Source organism: Balaenoptera musculus, chromosome 1 (assembly GCF_009873245.2).
Source record: "Balaenoptera musculus isolate JJ_BM4_2016_0621 chromosome 1, mBalMus1.pri.v3, whole genome shotgun sequence".
NCBI lineage: Eukaryota > Metazoa > Chordata > Mammalia > Artiodactyla > Balaenopteridae > Balaenoptera > Balaenoptera musculus.
Genome location: NC_045785.1, coordinates 112,405,638 through 112,425,968, shown reverse-complemented (window position 1 = coordinate 112,425,968; position 20,331 = coordinate 112,405,638). Strand labels below are relative to the sequence as shown.

Genomic DNA, 20,331 nt, shown 5'->3' with positions numbered 1-20,331 from the left:
CCAATTCTCTGGCCACCGTCAGAGTGAAAGCATACAATTCTTGGGAGAGAATGAATGGGCCCACAGAAAACAATTAGCTCGTATGCTTATGGGTTTGGGGGACGAAACAGCCAGTCTTCCATGCACAAACAGCCCTCTTCTAACCATCCCTGAGCCCATCGGATCATGGCCAACCTTACCCAGTCCTTCCCAGTTCCCTGACCCACCCACTCCCACCCTCACCCTCAAGCGCATCTTTTGGCCCTGGCGCCCCGCCCACTAGGAGAGCTCAGTGGGTACCCAAGTCCCCATCAGGGAGTGGTGCTTGGGAGCCCTGTGGAAGCTCAGTGAATCCCAGGGCGGGCACACAGCCTCAACTGCCTCCCACCCCGGCGATGCTCAAAACAATCAGCCAGGTGAATTGGAGGGAGAACCTGGTCACAATAGCATTTACTGTCGACGTGGGAAAGCACAATGCAGTTAAAAGCCTATTTCTTTTTCTCTTGCAGATATTGATCTGCTTAGCTTGGTGCCAGGTTGTTTGCTGGCAATTAATTCAGAGTCAGCACCAAGGATTGCATTTAACATCGCTTTCCTGAATACGCGGGGGCCTCCCGTTCAAACCCATAAAGATGCTGTGACTGCTTTGCTCAGCTACCCAGGCTGTGCTGTGATTTTAGTACCTTATATTTGGGCTAAAGTTAAGTGCAGGACCTGGACTCCCTGTTCTGTCATATTGCTAAGTGAGGGCCATGATGATTAAAAACAAATCTAATGTCCTTTCCAGTTCCTTGATCCTGGAAAACAGGAAATAATTTTGTTTGTGTAGAGATGACATCTAGTCAGTCAGGTCTTTCTTCAGACCACATGAAAACCTTATGCTCTTTTTGGACCTGGCTCTTGTTTTGACTTTGCCATTAGCTAGCTGTGGGATTCTGGCCCTCACATTCTATCTCTGAAGCTGTCATTTCCTCATATTTTCAGTGGGGGTTTGGGCCAGATGATGATAACTAGTATCTTTATGGTACATTATAGTTTCTATAACACTTAAATCCACATTGACTCAGTTTGCCATTTATCACTTTACGGTCTTGGTCTCTGTCTCAGTTTCTTCATCTGTAAAATGGGGATAATATTAATACCTTCCTGAGAGAGTTGTTGTGAAGATTAAATGAGTTTACACATATGCAAAGTGGCACCTGGTAGATGTTCGCTCTTAGCCTCAGCACCATCAGCACCATGGTTATTGCCTCATTTGGGCCTCATAACAACCCTTAAGGTAAGGATTTATTTTTCCCTTCTTATAGATAGTTAAGCACTTACTCCTAAACTGGCAGAGGAAGGATTCACCTGCAGCCTCTCCAGTTTCAAATGTTTGTTCCACACCAACACAGAGACAGTTGTCAAAGGCTCATCAGCGCTGACATTCCATGCCTCTATCAGTGTTCCAAAGACAAGACCCGTGTAACTGGGGCTCTGCCGATCATCACACATGCTGGGCAGGTTTTTCCCTCCTGTTCTTCTGTGAGGCTTTCCTTGGAGGCTAAGCACCTAGGGAAACTGAAAAAACCACCTGTCAAGTTGCCCTCTCCCCACAGAAGGGCGGCAGGAGTAGGCACTCCACAGAGAGAAAGCCTTCCCTTCTATGCTGCCTCTTTTGCCAGGAGGCTGATGTCCACTCCAGCCCCTGGACAGAACCCTGGTGACCACACCCTCCTCTACCTCCCCCCTCCTCACCTGGACACTTACCATTTCCAGCTTCTCCTCACCACCACCTGCTTCCTTTCAGGCAAGAAAGTACCAAAGGTGGACAATTAAGTCATTTAAAACCATCTTCACGGTAGATTTTTGCTGAACAAAAAGGCAGTATTTATGTCACTTAGACATTTCTGAGAAGACCTAGCTGTTCTTTTAGAATATCACTTCAGCGCCAATGAAAAATGTAATCCAGCCTTAGTAATAAATTTTTAAAACATACACACAGAAGTTATCAGCCTGCAAAACAATGTTTCCCAGGCCTTCCCACACGTCTCAGTATTTTAACAACGTCCCATCTGTTGATGTCGGTCTGAAGAAGCAGGCCTGTACTCTCCAATTTTATTAAAATCCTTTCTGGCTAGTAACCTGATTTCTACTAGGCTGGCCTACTTACTTCCAGGCCCTGGGCCTGTGGGCCTGTGCCAGTTTGCATGGCTGACAGAAATGGGAACGGTTAATCAAAAATCTGTTTAGCTTGTGCTTAATAAGAAATGTTTCCTCTTGCTCTTGTTACTAATTGCTGAAGATGTCTGTGTTTGGATTAAAACTTTGTCCCCTGCCATCTGGATGCCATTGATATGTCTCAGCTCTGTCGTGAGCCAGGTGATATCAGTGGTTTCCATGTCAACAGATGACAGCGTCATATGTTGAAATGTGTGATTGCAGTGCAGTGAAAGAGCCAGTCTTGGGAAAGAGGCAGCTCTGGTTTCACAACAAAATATCTTCACTGATTTTCAGACACTGCTTGGAAATGATTTCAGTTTTATGCTAATTACATTTACATGTGAAATTACAGTGTAAATGTTTTTTGCCATTTGGGAAAGGAAACAATGGACTTGTTAATACCTAGAGTTCTATTCGGTGGGAAAGACATTTCCTCAAAGAGGCCTTGTAAAATCTCCAGCTGAAGTGAAAGAAGTCAGACAGAGAAAGACAAATACTGTATATCACTTATATGTGGACTCTAAAAAATACAACAAACTAGTGAATATAACCAAAAAGAAGCAGACTCACAGGTAAAGAGAACAAATTAGTGGTTACCAGTGGGGAGCAGGAAGGGACAACATAGGGGTTGGGGGAGTGGGAGAAACAAACCACTGGGTGTAAGATAAGCTCAAGGATGTATAGGACAATACGGGGAATATAGCCAATATTTTGTAATAACTGTAAATGGAAAGTAACCTTTAAAAATGGTATACAAATTTTAAATAATTTTTAAATAAATAAATGAAATCTCTAGCTGATAGGAAATCTGTTTACTCTGTGAATCCAAGAAATGTACCATGTACACTAAATAGAAATCCCATGTAGAGCATGGAACTCTACATCCAAGGGCAGCAACGGTACATGTTTATCTATTCAAAGTGTGCCCCAGGCCTCCAGGTCTTGGTAATGTAGCCTATCTAAATATAGCATCAGCAGCAACAGTCGATAGGCAGTCCTGAAATAATTAAGAAAGAGACAAGAACCACCCCTCAACTTCGGGCTCCAGTCTACTGTGTCCAACACAGGATTAATAAGAGATGAATTTTAATGATCCTTTCTAAGAGTTCATGATTTCATTAAGGAAAAAGATCGTTGCAGAATCATTTCCTTATAAGGTAGACTATATCGACAGATACAAAAACATGTTATGTGAACCTAGGAAAATTTACCTGATAGCAGCCTGTTTTATTTACTTTTCCTTAGATCAAGAATGCTGCAGCCAATGTCCTTCGGGAAACGTGGCTAATCTATAAACACACAAAGCTGCTAAAGAAGATTGACCACGCCAAAGTCAGGAAACACCAGAGGAAGTTCCTCCAAGCAATCCACCAGTGAGTAGGCCGGGGCAGCTCAGCCACCAGAGGACCAAATTAGAAGTGGTGGGTTCCCCAGAGCTCCATCAGTATCTTCTTGTAGACTTAGAGGAGCAGGAGAAATCCATTCTTTTCCACTCAACAACCACTGGGGGCGGTGAACTGGCCGCAGATCAGTCTGTTTATTCACTTATTGCACCTGCCACTGGCAGACATTGGACAGACTGCTATGGAAGGTAAAAATTAGGTAAGAGCCTCAGGGGGCTCTCATAGTCTACACACACACACACACACACACACGCACACATACACACACCACATTACAACTGGAAGCAGAACAAATTGTGGTCAGTGCTTTCTATAAGCTAAGTATTTAAAAAGTATAGTGGATTTTTAAAAGTAGAGGATGAAAACATTTATTCTGACCTGGAGGCTTGGGGAAACCATGAAAGGCCTAGAGTAGGGCACTTAAGGTGGAAGGCACAGCCTAGATAAAGGCATAGAAGCCGGGAAATTATCTGAAGAGTGGTGAGGAAACTATAATGACTGAAGGCAGGCACGCGTGGGGGCAAGAGTTTGCTTTCTTGGGGACCTGCCAAGCCCTTGATTCTGGTCAGTTGTCACCCATGTTCGAGGTCCTGGGCTGGGTTCCAAAACCAGATGAATTGATGTGGGTGTGGAATCTGCCCGCGGGGCTGAGCCCAGCGCTTGAGGAGCATGGCTATTACGACTCTTTCCCGCAGACTGAGGAGCGTCAAGATGGAGCAGAGGAAGCTGAGTGACCAAGCCAACACCCTGGTGGACCTTTCCAAGGTGAGTGGCAAACTCCGAAGACCCCGTAGAGGGTTCTCAGATGCTGGCATTTCAATTTCTCAGGTGTGGCTGTGAAGGCCTGGCCTTGGCCAAACTGGACAGTGCAGGACCAGGAAAGCAAAGACTGCTTCCTCCTTTGTTAAAAAATCATCTGGGTTCGAGTTCTTGACACTTGCAATCTACTAGTGCGTGTTGTTGACTTTTAAAACCTGGCATGCGTTTCTTAAATTCAGTCACTCAGGTCAGTCTTTGCTGGGATTTAATTAGCTGACCTACTACATCTTTTCGGTGTGTTGCTTGATTAGCTGTACACTGAGTTTGCACAGGGTGAAGCACACTGACGAGACCAAATGGTGATAATGGCGATGCTGCTTCCTGGGCCACACCTAGGAGGATCCTTCCGGTTTGCCATTATAATTGCAAACTCATTTTCTTGCATCCTCCAGTCCTTACAACTCAGCTTTTCTGGCCCCAAATCGGTGGTGGTGGTGGTGAGGGGTGCATTTCTTTATTTCTCATGAAGATGCCAAAAAGGAGAGCCCTCCTTTGAGAGTCCTACTGTCATTCTGCGTTTCTGGCCCTGAACTGCTGTAAATACTGTAAAGGAACTCTCTCCTTTTGCAAATCTCTGGAGTGAAGGAATCGGAGGCTGCACCGCTGGCAGAGCTGAGCGTAGGCGCCAATGAAGAAAGGGCCTCCCCTCCTCAGCTCCTCCTCCTCATTGCCTCTTTTTTTTTTTTTTTTTTTTTAATTTGTTTTTTATTTTTGGCTGCATTGGGTCTTCGTTGCTGAGCGCAGGCTTTCTCTAGTTGCGGCGAGCGGGGGCTACTCTTCATTGCAGCGCGCAGGCTTCTCATTGCGGTGGCTTCTCTTGTTGCGGAGCACAGGCTCTAGGCGCGCGGGCTTCAGTAGTTGTGGCACATGGGCTCAATAGTTGTGGCTTGCGGGCTGTAGAGCGCAGGCTCAGTAGTTGTGGCGCACGGGCTTTGTTGCTCTGCGGCATGTGGGATCTTCCCAGATCATGGCTCGAACCCGTGTCCCCTGCATTGGCAGGCGGATTCTTAACCACTGCACCATCAGGGAAGCCCCCTCATTGCCTCTTGATAGAAATTTTATATCAAATGTATAGCCCAGGGCCAGGCTGGCAGAACATTCCAGCAGATGTCGATTATCATCATGGAACACATTCCCTGGGTAAGCAAGAGAAACTCCCTCAGGCAAATTAAGCCCCCTTTGAAAAGATGGTGCAATCAGAGAAATTGCCAGTTCTTGGGCCACGTGCAGGCGCCTTGTTCAATGAAGGGATCAGGCCAAAGAAAGGGCCTCCTAAGCTTGGCAGGACTTCAATCAGGGAATGTGTGGCTGGCACAGGTGGGGAGAAGCCCACAGGCTGTGTGCTTGGGGGGGGGCACTGTGGTGGAGTGCAGGGCTCCTGAGAGCCAGGAGGAGGCAAGGATGTGAATGGAACGCCCAAGTGCAGAAGGGAGCCCCCCATGGTCTTGGGTGCACTGCTTAAAACTCTTGGGTTTCAGTATCAGAAACCCATTGGAAGTAGGTTTTAAAATATAGGTGTTTATTATAAGGATACAAGGAAGTCTCATTCCAGGCAGAACTTCAAGGCAGGCATGTGGTCAGACTTCAGGAAAGAACTACCTACAAGTGCCCCTCACCCTGGAAAGTATTCGCTCACCCTCTCTTCTCTCTCCTGTTCAAGTGCCTGCTTCAATTCTCTCTCTCTCCCTCTCCCGCATCTCCTGACAACTTTCTATGCCCCCTGTCTCCATGGGAGACCATGGCAGGCCCCTATCCAGAGAGTACATGTTCTAGTTCTAGCCACAGGCAAAACCGATTGGCCATCCTCCTATTGGTCTTAATTCTAAATTCTCAGAAGGGATGAGATGACTGGCCAGTTTGGGTCACGTGTCCACCCTTGGGCCAATCAGCTGAGGCCAGCAGGGGGGTCGGGTAGGGCAAACATGGCTGGGGACCCACGCTGGGAGGTGCAGGAATGGCCCAACAAGCCCCAAGATATTTCTTTTACAGGTAGCCATGTTTCTGCCTCCCCTCTCACCTGGCAAGACAGGCTGTGGCTGGTGTTCTCCTGGGAATAGCGGGCACACTGGACTTTCAAGCCTGCGTTTCTTCAGTGCCAGCCACCGCCTCTCACAGAGACAGGGCCCTGTGCAGAGCAGACTGGGTGAAGCAAAAAACTCAGTGAACTGGAAAGAGGCTCATGTGAATTGGGTCGGGGAACTAAACCATCAATAACCTGGGAGCAAGTTACCTGGAAAGAAAGGGTGTGGAGGAGAGGGTTAAGGGAAAGCGTCTGCAGGGCTACCGGGAGTGGTGTGGGACCTGCAGGGAGGGTGAACTCTGACATCCATCCAGTCTTCATCTTTCCTCCCAGGAGACTCAGCCAAGGTCCTGGCAGCAGCCTAGCATCTTTCACAGTGGTCCCCATTCCCCCTGGTATCCTGTCACCAAGCAACAGAACAGGGGAGACAATAATAACACTGTGTTCTCTCCCTTTTCTTTCTGTGCTTCGTCCTCCCAGCTCACCACCTTCCACCCCTGTCCTTTGGTCCTTTCTAGATTAAGAAAAGGGTGTGTGGCCTCCACATAACACTTGCTGTATTGAAGAGCTCGCTCATAGGGTGGCAGAGATGGGGTGGGGGAACGCTGGGATGCTTTATATGCTAGCTTCAGTGTCTTCCATTGAAGTGTAAAAATCATTCCCCACATCTGAGGCTCAGCTGATCAAATAAGATGGTATCTGTGAAAATGCTTTGTGAACTATAACGGTTTTGCATGTGGTAGTTCTGATTAGGAATATAGATGAGGAAACCAAGGTCCAAAGAAACAAAGAGACCATCCCAAGGTCAGGCTGTTGGAGAGCTGCCGCGCTGGGGCTGAGACCCAGGGGCCCGGATTCAGTCCAGAGCTCGTTAGGGTGCCCCTGCGGTCAAATAGATTTGTGGTGTTGTACATTCTGGGAAGAACATGCACCTTGAAGAGGTTCTGTGAATGTTAATTAATGAAGGAAGCACTCTTGCTTCTAAAGTCACGCTGTCCTCTGAGGCGGCCACAGAAGAGTCCTGCCCTTGCAAAGGCAGAGCTGCCTCACTCCACCTCTGTGACGGCTCCCTTTGGGGCTGCAGCCAGTTAGTTTCCTGGTGAGAAGGCATCACTACATTTTCAATCCCCCTTCTCCCATCTCCTTTCTGGCTTCTCATATTTTGCCACCTTCCTTTACTTTTTTTTTCGTTCACCTCATTCCCTACTACCTTGGCCCCTGCGGGCACCAATGGTTTCTGCATCTTCCTGGAGTAACTTGAAATTTCAGGTAAAATAGGATCAGGGTGTCACTGGCAGATGACCAGAAGCCCCTAGAGCCGCAGTGCCTGCAGGTGGGGTTTGGGAGGGTACAAAGCAACCACCAGCCTGGCCCACAGGAACACCCGAGAGCATGAAGTCTCCCAAGAGTCTTGCTCCCAAGTCTGATGTCATTTGTTAGTTTGCAGGGAGAAATGTGACTGTCACATAGATAAGAGCTCTACAGACCAACCCGGGAAGCCAAATTATAACCAGAAAGTTGCCTGATAAGAGGAGAGTCAGAACCGTGGTGGAACGGTCGGAACAAAAGTGGTTTCATTTCAATTAAATGAATTGAATTTGAGGGATAGTTAGACGCAGGGTGGGCAGGACTTTGTACTGGTGAGATGCGGGGCCTGAGGCAGAGGATGACGCCCAGGTTTCAGGTGGGGACAGCCTGAATGGATGGCCTCTCATGGACCCAGGGAGCACTGGCAAAGAGCAGACGTAGGACCGAAAATGGTGCACTTGGCACGAGCTGCCTTTGTTTAGTGCTGCTCTGACCTAGTTTTATAACTGAACTCTCAGAAGACAAGTTTATTTTATTACATTAAAGTTTTATTTTATTGGCAGTTCCCTGGAGGTACCCCATTTTTGCTCCCCTGCTCTCACGACCTTGTTCAATGTTCATTCACAAAAGCTTCCGGAACACCTGCTCTCCAGAGGCAGGCCCTGGGCTGGGCCCCCTTGGGAATCTTCTCTCCTTTCCTTCAGCCACTCAGGTCTCGGTGGGAAACGCTGAGAAACTTTCTAGGTATATGGAAATAATTTGTGGCGCAAAAGGTCTTTTCCCATCAGTTAAACTCCTACATTGGCCAAAGGATGGAAGGGACGGTGATTTTCCCCTGTGCCAGCACTTTATTCATGCATTAGTCCTACCAACATCTTTTAGTGCCAACCACGTGTGACAGACCCCCTTGCTAGGCATGTTTATGTATATTTGTCCATCAAAAAATGTTAGTTGAGCATCCCCTATGTGCCAGATGCTGTTTTAAGCCCTTGGGACACGTCAGTGAACACAACAGGCGAAGGTCCCCGCCGTGGAGGAGCTTTCCTTCTAGTGGGAGAAAACAGACAATAATAAGCAGAAGAAACAGCAAATTAGCTAGTGTATTAGAAGGTGGCATGAAGAAAAGAAAAGACTTGAGCAGGGTTAGTGGGATCAGGGGTAGGGCTGGGAACAAGGTGCCATATTAACAAGGGCAATGGGGGGAGATGACTTTTAAGGGGAGGCTGAGAGGAGGTGAGGCTGTCGGCCATGGGATGTGTGGGGAGTGAGCAGTGGTGACAGGGCGGGTCCCTGGGACACTGGGAGATGGCACCGAGAGCAGGAGGTTTACTGGGGGCACCATCAGGACAGCACCTGTTGGGAAGCGAGGGAAGCAGGATGGGGCAGAGGGAGAGTCTGAACTGTGGTACGATTGACAAAGGCCTCGACCAACCCACGGGAGTTCTGGAGGTGGACTGGCCCTTCAGGGGTGTCCCAAATTGAGGCAATGTCCCTCCTCATTGACCAGGCAGGAGAGGGGCTGTAACCTCAGGGAGGCAGCTCCCTTTCACTACGGCCCAGTCCTGAGTGAGTTACGTTGTACACTGTACATTCTGGCTGCTGTGTTGAAAGTTGGGGCGGGGGGGATCAACAGCTTTATAACTATGTGTTGTTATTATTAACTCCCATTTCATAAGGAAACCAAGCAGAGAGGTTAAGGGGCATGAGGGAAGGCACATTATTAGTGAGTGGCAGAAGTGTACTTGAACCCTGGCCTACCAATGGTAAGTCTATTGCATTGTCCGCTCCCCACCACAGAGCCGTCCGTCTCTTTCATCAGTAGGTGCCATTGCCATATGAGCTGAAAGGTTGGACGCAGTAAGAACATGAGGGCACTTTAGGGACTTGTTCTATTTAAGAAGAAAGTGCTGCCTTTCCATTCTATATATTTTCTAATATATTTTTATAAGTAATATATATTATTTTTGTAATAAAACAACAACAAAAACACACACACAAAAAAACCCACTGTGCCATTTGAGCCTCCAAGTCTTCAAGAATGTAAACTGTTTCTCTGTCCCTGGCCAGATCCGACACGGCCGGTGTGGAAGTTGATCCCTGGAGGAGTTGTGTTTCAAGTGTAATCTGGAGGAGTATTTCATTTTTTCCATTGCAGATTCCTCTGCAATGACCTGTCATCTCCCTGTCTCTCCCAACAGATGCAGAACGTCATGTATGACTTAATCACAGAACTCAATGATCGGAGCGAAGATCTGGAGAAACAAATCGGCAGTCTGGAGTCTAAGCTGGAGCACCTCACCGCCAGCGTCAATTCCCTGCCCCTGCTCATCGCGGACACCCTGCGCCAGCAGCAGCGGCAGTTCCTGTCTGCCCTCACGGAGGCCCGGGGCGTCAGCGTGGCAGTGGGCACCACCCACACCCCACTCTCCGACAGCCCAATCGGGGTCAGCTCCACCTCCTTCCCAACCCCGTACACGAGTTCAAGCAGTTGCTAAATAAAACTCCCCACTTCAGAAGCATTACCCATAGGTCTTAAGATGCAAATCAACTCTCTCCTGGTCACTTTGCCATCAAGGAACATTCAGACCAGGGAACGTAAAGAAGAGAGACCGAGCTAATTAACTAACTCATGTTCATTCAGCGTGCTTGGTTTGATATGCCTTGAAACCAGAAATCTGATCTCTGTTTAGGTGCCTCTACTCGGGAGCAGGAAGAGGAGATGACAGGAAACGACGCCTCTGGTAGGGCCCTTGCGGCACAGTTGGTGGAGAACAGACACCCACGTTCAATCTCAGGTCTTCACGTGGAGGGGGTGGGAGTTCAGATGCACTGAAGTAGCCGGCAGTGAAGCCAGCCTGGAGGAGGATCTCGTGGGGGGAGGGCGTGGTGTCAGGCTTGGGGAATGGGTTCCTCACCCCGGGGTCCTCCAGCCCACCTGTCTGCATTCCTTCTGTCTAAGGAAGCCCCTGGATGACAAAGTAAGGGAGAGCTGCCCACAGCTTTTGCCAAGACAGACATGCTTTCCTGCCATCCCTCACACAGTCATAAAACAAAATTTAGACTGAAAGAAAAATAGACAAATAAAAAGCCAGACTTTCCATCCAATATTAATACCCATATAAACCCGTGTATTTGCAAGCGTGTGCATGTACACACACACATACACACATCCCACAGTCAACCCAGGTCTTTTCTGGTTTGCACTTGACCCAAATAAAGAGGGACCTGGTACCTTACCCTGCACACAGTAGGCACTCTCTAAATGCACGTTGAGTTGGTCTGAATCGGGATGTGGGTGCTGTCAGTTCAGGTAGTTTGCCAGTGTCGGCCACGTCCTGAGCTTCACTGAAGATGCAGGTTGCTTCAAACACAAAACAGGGTGCTTTGCCCTGGGTATGCACCATGCTTGCTCTGAGATGAATGACAAGCCAAAATTGGCATTCTGGAGAGATAAGCAGCCTTCTAAAAATAACAGCTTCTGCAGAGTTTTCATCTTATATCCAAACAAGCTGTGTTCCACTGGAGCGCATGATCAGGTGTATGTGTGTGAGGGAAGGGGTGCGGGATCTGTGCATGCGTGCACACACGTGCACCAACAGGTGCGACCCCAGGACACCTGCATGAATAGAAGTATTGTCTGGGGGGTTTGCTCAGTGATATTTATCCAGCAACAGGTTTACAGCCCCAGATGTTAGGAGCGCAAAGGGGTCAAGTGCCTCACCTGAGAGCTGGGAGAAGCGATGGTGAGTGGCCCAGCTGGTCCCTTCTACCTGACCTAAAACCACCTCAAAGTGTAAGGTTATGAGGATAAAGGGAGCCTTTAGGGAACCCTGTGGGTAAGATAAGGTGACACGGATTTGTCAGTATCCTGTTCCTGCTGTGCCACGTTAATCCTGGTGCAGAAACTATTGTAATACATCTCAAACTCCAAGGGACTCCAGAAACATCCAGATCCAGTGTAGGACAGGCATTGTGAGGAGAGGGCATGGGGATGCATGATATTTTCCGCACTCCATCATCTAACCATGCATAATGTTTGGGATGTGAAAACCATCCTACTAGTCATCACATTTCTCATTCTGAGGTCTTTGACGTCTGCTTGTGGGGACTTAAATCATACTATAGGGAATATTTCATCTGTTTAGGGTAAAACAGAAGGGTATCATTTGTGGGTGGCTGTCCTGTTGGGTTTCACTTTGTACAGGACATCGCCACTTTTCCAAAGGCAGAGTCTAGCTGTGAAGACTTTTCCTCTACAACACTGGGCCTGGTCTTCTAAGGACAAGGGAATCATCAGACAGCAAAAGGTAGACCACCCTAGAAAGGCCAATCTTTCAAGAAGATCTGGTCTCTTGTTCAACCTCTTCTTATATCTCTTTTCATTGCTGTGCTGTTCCCCTGATGCCCTCATTTTTATCTTGATAACTCCTTTGGGCATTTTCCTTGGTTGCTTTGCACACCATAGATGCCACACTTGCTGCTGGCTTTAAAATTTTTTTGCTTGTTCTTTTAACTATTGATTATCTAAAAGATCCCTCTCCTTTTTTTACCAGTCCCAGGAATGGTGCTCCTGTTTTCAGTGACAGCTGAACATATAAACAGACCAATAAGCAGATGAAATAACCATGCAGTTTCTTTGTGGCGTTAGTTCATTTCACAAAGAAATGAAGTGAAGAGCACTGACGGGTCAACCTGAGCGTGCCAATCCCAGTCATCTAACCTACAGCCCTCAATTCTTAATTCCTGGTCACCCTTCCCATTCCCCCCGTAACCCTGTGATGTGTGTGTGTGTGTGTATGTGCACATGCACACAAATAGGGATTTAATCTGAATTTCAAACAAATGGCATGCAAGATTCCACTGCTACTCCTCCTGCCAAAAAGTGTGTGCAGACTGTCATTGGCCCATCGCTGTCTGTGGGTGACTCTTCTTTAACCCACCACTAATGCTATTCACTTAGGTAAATCCTGAGGACCAACCTAGCAACACTAGCAAAGAGAGTGGTTGGAGATATTTCCAGTAGCAGTAGCCACTGGCATCCTAGAAACATATGGGCATTTGTAGCATGACTGGACCTATTGGTAGTGCAATAGCTACGTATGGTTTTTATCCTTGGCGAAAGAGTACTTACTCTTCGGAAAAAAAAAAAAGTGATCAAATCTGCATGTTGATCCTGCAATGGTAAATGGGAGGCTGCTTCTCTGTACTGGTTTTTCAGCTTTATGTGGGGAAGCTTCCAATTCTCCTGCAAGTACAATCAACCCTTGATGATTTAGGTATTGATTATCCAGGGTGTAGCTCACCCAGGTTTCCTTCCTACAGCCCATCTTTTGGCTAATTCCACTGAGCCTCAGCATCTTAGTCAGATGGGAAAAGGGGGCAGGTGGATTCTCATGCCATGCCTTCTTGTTCTGTAATTTCAAGTTTGGTGGTGGAGGAGGTTTAATTATCTACTCAAGAATTGGCTATATGGAAAAACTATTAATTACAGTAACCTCACTCCAGTACTGAACTGATTGAGTTCTGCCCACTCCTGGAAGGATGACCCAGTGGCAGAGCCCCTACTATAATCCTTCTGATAACTCAGTGTCAGGTAAAAGTACTCTAATGTTCCCTAAAATATCTAGACACTTGAATTAAAAATACAGAGCCACCCCCTCATCGCTTAAGCCATATTATAGCTTCATGTACTGTAAAGTCAGGGATATACTGTGATACTTTAAGACCACTAATCTCAGTGGAATTTCAGGACATAGCATCAGTTGGTAAATTATACCAGACTAGGGGCTCACTCCTCCTTAGATTGAAGTCCAAATAAAAATCTGCATCTTTGGATCAAAGGCCACATATGTGTGATCATCATCAATAAATTTATCATGAAGTGTCTATGAACTGCTCTTGCCATCCTCATAATATGTAACTTCATGACATCATATCTCTAGAAATGCTTAATGCAATGCAAAAGAACAAGAGGGGTAAGGCCCTGCATCACCACTAACTTCTGACCTCAGCAAGTACCAGTGGTGTAACAACAATCTCATAACTGAAGAGGTATAGAAAATGTCTGTGCAAGTAATTTCCAAAGTGCTGAGCAAGTGCAAACTATTGTTATTTATTAAAGGCCAAGAAGAAACAGCATTGAAGAAACAAGGATTTTAGTATATAATATTTGAGGCTTTCCCCCTTAGATTTTTGATAATTTCTTGTGAATAAGTAATGATGGAAGAGAAGAAAACTAGAGATGCAGAATCAGAATAAATAAAACTCTAACACTGGATCCACATCTTTGGCCAATGACTATAACCACCCCATACCTCAATTTCTCTATGCTTAAAATGAAGGTAATAGTTAATATTCTTAAGTACAAAGTATTCAATAGATTTTAAAATGAAATCACTATCGCCAACAACAGCAGCCCAGACTGACTCTGTCGAGTCCACACCTTGATGTTGCCTCTGAATGTAGTCAATAGTTACCAAAAAGTAATTCTTACATATCAACCGATGTGAAATTAGCAGGGAGAAGTATGGGATTAGCACATAGTCCCAGGACCTCTCTCCTTCAGAGCATACCTCAACAAACAGTGCACCCCAAATTAAGAATCAGTGTTTCATCCCAGAACCCATGGTGTTGCTACCATCACAGGACCACAACTGAGACACTATGAAGTCATTGCACTACCAGTAGGTTACTGCTCTTTTAAAGTTACTGCTCTTAAATCCTAAAATACGTCCCAGTTCTACACAATCATCCTACTTCCCTGGATGTTGCTTAGAAGCAGATGAAGCCTCCGTCAGTGGCCATTTGGCTGCCGCTATTGACTCTGCGGCATTCGGTTTCAGTACCTTAGACAGCTATCTGGTGGCTTCCTGGTAGGCGGGAACAGCCCCTTCCCTTCCCTTCCCGTCAGCTTAATGACGCCCTGGACAGTATCCCTTCCTTCTCTACTGCCACCAAAGTAAACATTGTGGGAACGGGATCATTGATACCACTAAGAAAGGAATGTTACAGGGATAGCAATATTAACGGTCTGCCTCTGGCAGTAGAATATAGGTGAGTGCTCTTCATCCTGAAAGCTTGTGCCAGGCTGCATGAATAGTTAACACTAAACTCCTGTCAGACAAGTAATATGTAGATTTTTACTAAAATAGACCGAAGCTTATTAAAAGTACTCAGTGCAATGGTATATAAATATATACAGATAGAGAAAAAAAATAACTGTGATCTTTTTTTCTTACACCATTACTGGAAATGCCCAAACATGAACTGGAGTTCCCTCTGAACAAAACCATTATCAAATCATCAACGTATGACCTCCAAATCTAGGTGCCAAGTGCCCTGCCACAGTTGTTTACACACCTGAGAAACGTGTTCTGGAAGCTGTACTCTTGGGCCTGGACCATGTGTTGAAACAAACAAAAGAGACGTTGTGACCAACCAAGCTGATGGAGGAAAAGCACAAAATTCAACACCAACCTATAGTTCGGATCCCAAAGAGATGCTGAATTTATAGCCAAAAAAAAAATATATATATATATATATATTGACAAAGCAAATATCAATCTGATCGGAACAGCCAAAATCCAAGTTCACAGAAGAAGGACAGGGAATAAACAACATTCTCTAGCTGTGTCATATTGTCTCAGTTTTTGAATCTCAACCAGGACTGATCCACCTTCATCAGACACACTTTTTAATGGCGCAACAACTCAATGCTGGTCCCAGATTCTCCATTCTGCACTGACCAGAAGAGAACAACAAAAGAGAGCAACAGGATGTCAATGGAGGAAATATTTTCATGGTGAACTCAGAAACTCATGTGTTTATATTCAGAATCAGATGAGCTTCAATATGAATTTGCATCTTGCCTCTGTACTGCTTGCTATTTTTTAATGATAGGAGAAAGTATAACAGTTTATTTTAAATATGAAATATATTGCTATATTATAAAATATATTGTAACTTTCAACTAACATTTTGTATCAAACTAGTCTTTAGCAGGTCCGGTGTCAGCCTGCTCTCCCAACGACTGTTTCTGAGTACACATCACTGTTAGTGATTGCCTGACACCCAGACCAAGGGTCCTCAGCCTACAGAACTGCCATATTCTAATTCTCTGAGACGTGACTATTAGACACAAAACAACATTGTTCCCAGCTTAGATGACTAATTCTACCCTAAATTCTTTCAAGCCATTTCAGAAGAGATTTTAAAAGCCATCACTCCTTTAGTAGCTGTGCAAAGCCAGTTTAATAAAAGTGCAGGCTCTTCCTATATAAATGCAAAGACCCTCTTCCATAAATGATACGTCTCAAACACAGTCAACTGGTGTTTCCTTTGGCAATGTCAGAATGGGGCATAAGGAAGACTCTTGTTCTCCTGTGACACAAAAGACTCAAAATTCTAGGCATTATAAGTTTCTCTGTGTCAGAGTATAACTGGGATTGGAATTCCATTTACCCGGGGCCCAATGAGAGGCTGGTGTGCAGGCGTGCTTTCCTGAGTCAGCAGTGCCCTAGAGGGTGCGGGGTTTGCACATGTTTATCCACAGCACTGAGCACAGCTCCTGAGGGACTGAGGGGAAGAGGCGGGACACGCAGAGAGCCGGCCTTCCTTTTCTGCTAGTTTACTCCAGCTGGGAGGAAGGAAGAGTTTCAATCAAGAGATTTTCCTTTACTGGCAAAATTGTGGCAAATTCTCTACTTTGGCAACTATGATATCCATGCCCCGCCTTCTCGGAGACACACGCGTAGAATTTCTCACTTCCCTCCTTTGACTGACCAAAGGACTATTTGTAGACGAAAACAGGATGTGTTTGGTTATAGAACAGAGGTTTCCTAGAATCAGTGGGCCTCCTCCCAAGGAGGACCCTCATTTGTTACCATCACTCGGTATAGTATTGCACAGGTGCAAACCAAGTAGCATCAGGGTAGATTGAACTGAGTATGCGCATCTCTTCCCTTCACAATCTCTGACAATTCACACAGATATACTGATAGTGCAAAACGGCAAGTTTTCTCCTGGGAAAAAGGCTGGAATCCTCTCACACTTCCATTCATTTGAGCTTAAATATAGGTAAGGCTGGGGCTTCAGTGGTGTTAGTCATGCCATTCGAAAGAGAAATATCTAAATGCCTAGTTTCAATCTGTTTGTGTAGCTGAGACCTAACTTGGACACACATTTTATTTTTATTGAGCTGAGTTCTCTCAGTTCTCTCTCTCTCTGTACTGCTCCTCAGTTACATGTTAGGCAGAGCTCCATTAAAGCCATCAGAACTCCAGGGCACCGGTTTTTAGCAAGTTACTCACTCACTGGGTGATGGAAATTAGTTTATTCTCAATTTTATAATTGACTGATGAATGTACTGGTGGTAATTGATTGATCTCGTAATACTTTTCTGCTACTAAATAGAACTGTCTCTTTTGGCTTTTCCTCCTAGCCTTTCTCAGACTAAGACTTGTACATTTATAGAGAGTGTTCTGATTTTCTACTCAAAGTTATTATTCGATCTAGAGTCAAGGAGACCAATACAAATTCCTGCTTTGGGGAAAACAGACCTTTTGACAGTAATTCAGGTATACAGCTATATGCTAACCCTTGCTAGTCAAAGCGTGGTCCACGGGCCGGCAGCATTAGCGTCACCTGGGAACTTGTCAGAAATGCAGAATATCAGGCCCCTCACCAGACCTACTTAATCACATTGGGCATTTTAACAAGGTCCCCAAGTGATCTGTATACATATTAAATGTTGAGAAGCTCTGGCCTCACCACACAGCCGTGGTAACCAACAAAATTAATAATCAGAAAATCAAGCCATTTCTTCCTTGACCCTCATCTACAGAATTATTTGAGGAAGTAAAGGTCCTATATGATCATAATGATAAAAACAAATGCATCTTAAAATTCCCCTTGAGGTCATATAGCTTGGGTGGTGTACACAAAGAAGCAGTCTTTTCCCAGTCTAATTTTAAAAGTACTCACTTCATTGCCTTGAGCCACCTCCAAGCACCTTTTTAAGGTTTTCATTTTAGTGTGTGCTGGCAGGGCCATCAGAATATCAGGTGGCTCCTCAGGGCAGGTCCCCTGGAAGGCCACCTGGCTTTCTGCTCAGCATTAGCACAGAAATAGCTGCATCTGTGTTCCCTCCTTGAGAAACTCACCATCCCACCAGTGGGAACTCTCCTCCCTACAGGAAACTAGCAAGAGAAGTTAGTTTAACCATCTAGAAACATTCCTAATCTCTTTTAAAACCAAGCCTCTTATTCATTACACCAACCAGACACTCCAAAGTAAGCAAGGAAAGATGTGAATTGTGATATTGGCGCCATAAATCGATATGTACCCAGAAACAGTTATGTTCTGAATTAATGGCTTTAACCTGTTCATTGTAAAAAGTGCCTTGGACTTCAATCTAAAGAGGTCAGTATAAATATATATGTGTGTGTATGACATATGTAGGCAAATATTTACATATTTATACGTACATAGGTGCACACACATATACCCGCACATTCATATATAATATATACATACATATATAAATGCTTCATAATATATCATATTGCTATTCGCAGCTCCATTTCTTTTGTCTGGTCCTATGTTTATTTGTTTAGTGAGACCTTTACATAGAGAGGTTCTATTCAGGACATCGATGTATTTTTTTGTTTGTTTTTTACTTTTTATTAAAAAGGTAAAGGATATTAAAAAAAAAAAAAAGTCAAGTGGCTGAAGGTTTTGAATGGAATTGTGGTCAACTTTCTCAGGTCACCAAAAAGGAAACTGAATTTGCCTTTGGGAACAATTTTTCTGTTTCAGTGACTTTGTTTTCCCTTTGCAGAAGTGCATAAGTAAGAGTGGTTACAGTGATTCTATAATTTCATTATAATCCATTTTAACCATTTTAACAGAAGCAAACCTTTTGTTCAGTCTAGTGCCCAGTTCTCTTCACACATCAGCATCAGAAGGGCCTGGTCTTTGTAAGCTAGGCATGGTTTTGTTGGCATTGGACAGACTAAATTGCAGGGGATGGGGCTTAAATCGGCTCTAAATATTGATTCCTTTTTAGCAGCACACACAGAAGGACAAATAGGAAGTTCTCTCCCTGAACCAGGTGAGAACCTGTCCTAGAAGGCCGGCAGAGGGACCCCAGTGAACTTTCTAGAGCTCCTGTGCCCTGCCTTTCTACAATAATACAGTCACCTGTATCAATCAGCCTGTCTACCTTAGCCAAAGGTCTTCTCTTTCTATGATGTGACAGCTTGTAAGGGACCCACCTCTCTGGTTAGAAGCCCCCCAGAGCCCCAGGGAGAAGTCATCAGGTTTCCATGGCTCTGCCCATGAGCTCAAGGAGGGATTTTACTTCTTCAAACCAACTAAATCTCTCCAGTTCCCTGCCCAAGTGGCAACGCCCTCATGACAGCCAGGGCCAGGCCAGAGCGGCAACGCCCAGTCACGGTGTCAATCAGAAGAGACATTGCAAAATATCAGAGGTGACCAGAAAGACAACACGTCTCTCCAGCTGTCCTCACAGCTGCAGCCACATTTGTGGAATCGTCATTAAGAAGGCTTGGCAAATCAAGTTCCCCAAATTGAAACCCCCCTACCCTTACTTTCCTCCCCATGAATTTTTCTGTAGCTCTAGACAAAAAAAGAAAAAAGAAAAACAAAAACAAAAATGCAATTTAGGTGCTTTCAAAACCAGTATCTAATATTTGGGACTTTTTCTAAGTTAAAATATTTTTTTAAAATATATCTAGCTATATTTCTGCTGCTCTTCCCAAAATTCCTTATGAATGAATACATTTACCAACTCAGTGATTATGAAATAACAATACTTCATACTTATAAACAATCATACCTTTCATCCAAGGACCTCAAATGTCAATAAGTTAGTTGTCACTCCGTGAGGTGGATGACAAACATTATTCCCATTATTCAAATGGGAAAATTGAGCTAGAGAAAACCGAGCAGTAAATGACATCTAAGTCAGGAGTTAAGCTGAAAATACAACCAAAGATTTTTCAGCACATTTGGGAAGGGAATGGAAACTTGGTGGCTCAAGTTCTATTGCTGGCCACCTTTGGATGAGTAAGACCAAGAATGTATGTCGACCATATGCCCAGACCCAGGCTTGGAATGTAAATGGTGGGCTGGTTTGTGGGTTTGGAGGTCTGGGTGGGAGACTGCATCTCTTTCTTTGTGCGAAGTTTGAGAGTTGTGCTGTTGAGAGTAAGCTGAGTCTATGGCCTTTGCCACTTCCTCTTGAACTGAAGCTGGAGAGAAGGAGCATTTTTTAAATGTTCTGGCAAATGCTGATACAGTATGACGGCATTAAATAAAAACAAGACGGGAACTGACACAAACACAAAACCAAAAATGCAAGCGGCTGATTTCCTTTAATTTTATCTTCTTCCTTCCCTATGTCTACAGTTGTGAAAACAGGAATTCTTAAAGGAGGAAATCTTAATTTAGATTAGAAACAGAGCCCCCTGGAAAAAGTTACCTCTTTAATCAAGGGTTACCCTGGCGTTGATGGCTGTGTCTGACTCAGGAGATTGGCCCTGCCAACAAGTAGACACGTGAATGGCTTTAGTGCCTAAC

General features: G+C 45.2%; 1 protein-coding gene across 4 annotated transcripts in view; it reads left to right on the top strand.

The window, feature by feature from the left end:
* KCNN3 (potassium calcium-activated channel subfamily N member 3) overlaps positions 1-15,704 on the top strand; it is a 180,424-nt gene extending 164,720 nt beyond the window's left edge. For 3 of the 4 annotated variants that reach the window (XM_036870076.1, XM_036870095.1, XM_036870105.1), the window contains 3 exons: positions 3,427-3,554; positions 4,280-4,349; positions 9,930-15,704. In XM_036870076.1, coding sequence (XP_036725971.1) covers positions 3,427-3,554; positions 4,280-4,349; positions 9,930-10,226 — 495 coding nt within the window. In that variant the 3' untranslated portion in view covers positions 10,227-15,704. The remainder of the gene's footprint in view (positions 1-3,426; positions 3,555-4,279; positions 4,350-9,929) is intronic. The other variant, XM_036870085.1, reaches the window with a different exon arrangement.
* The last annotated feature ends 4,627 nt before the right edge of the window (positions 15,705-20,331 follow it).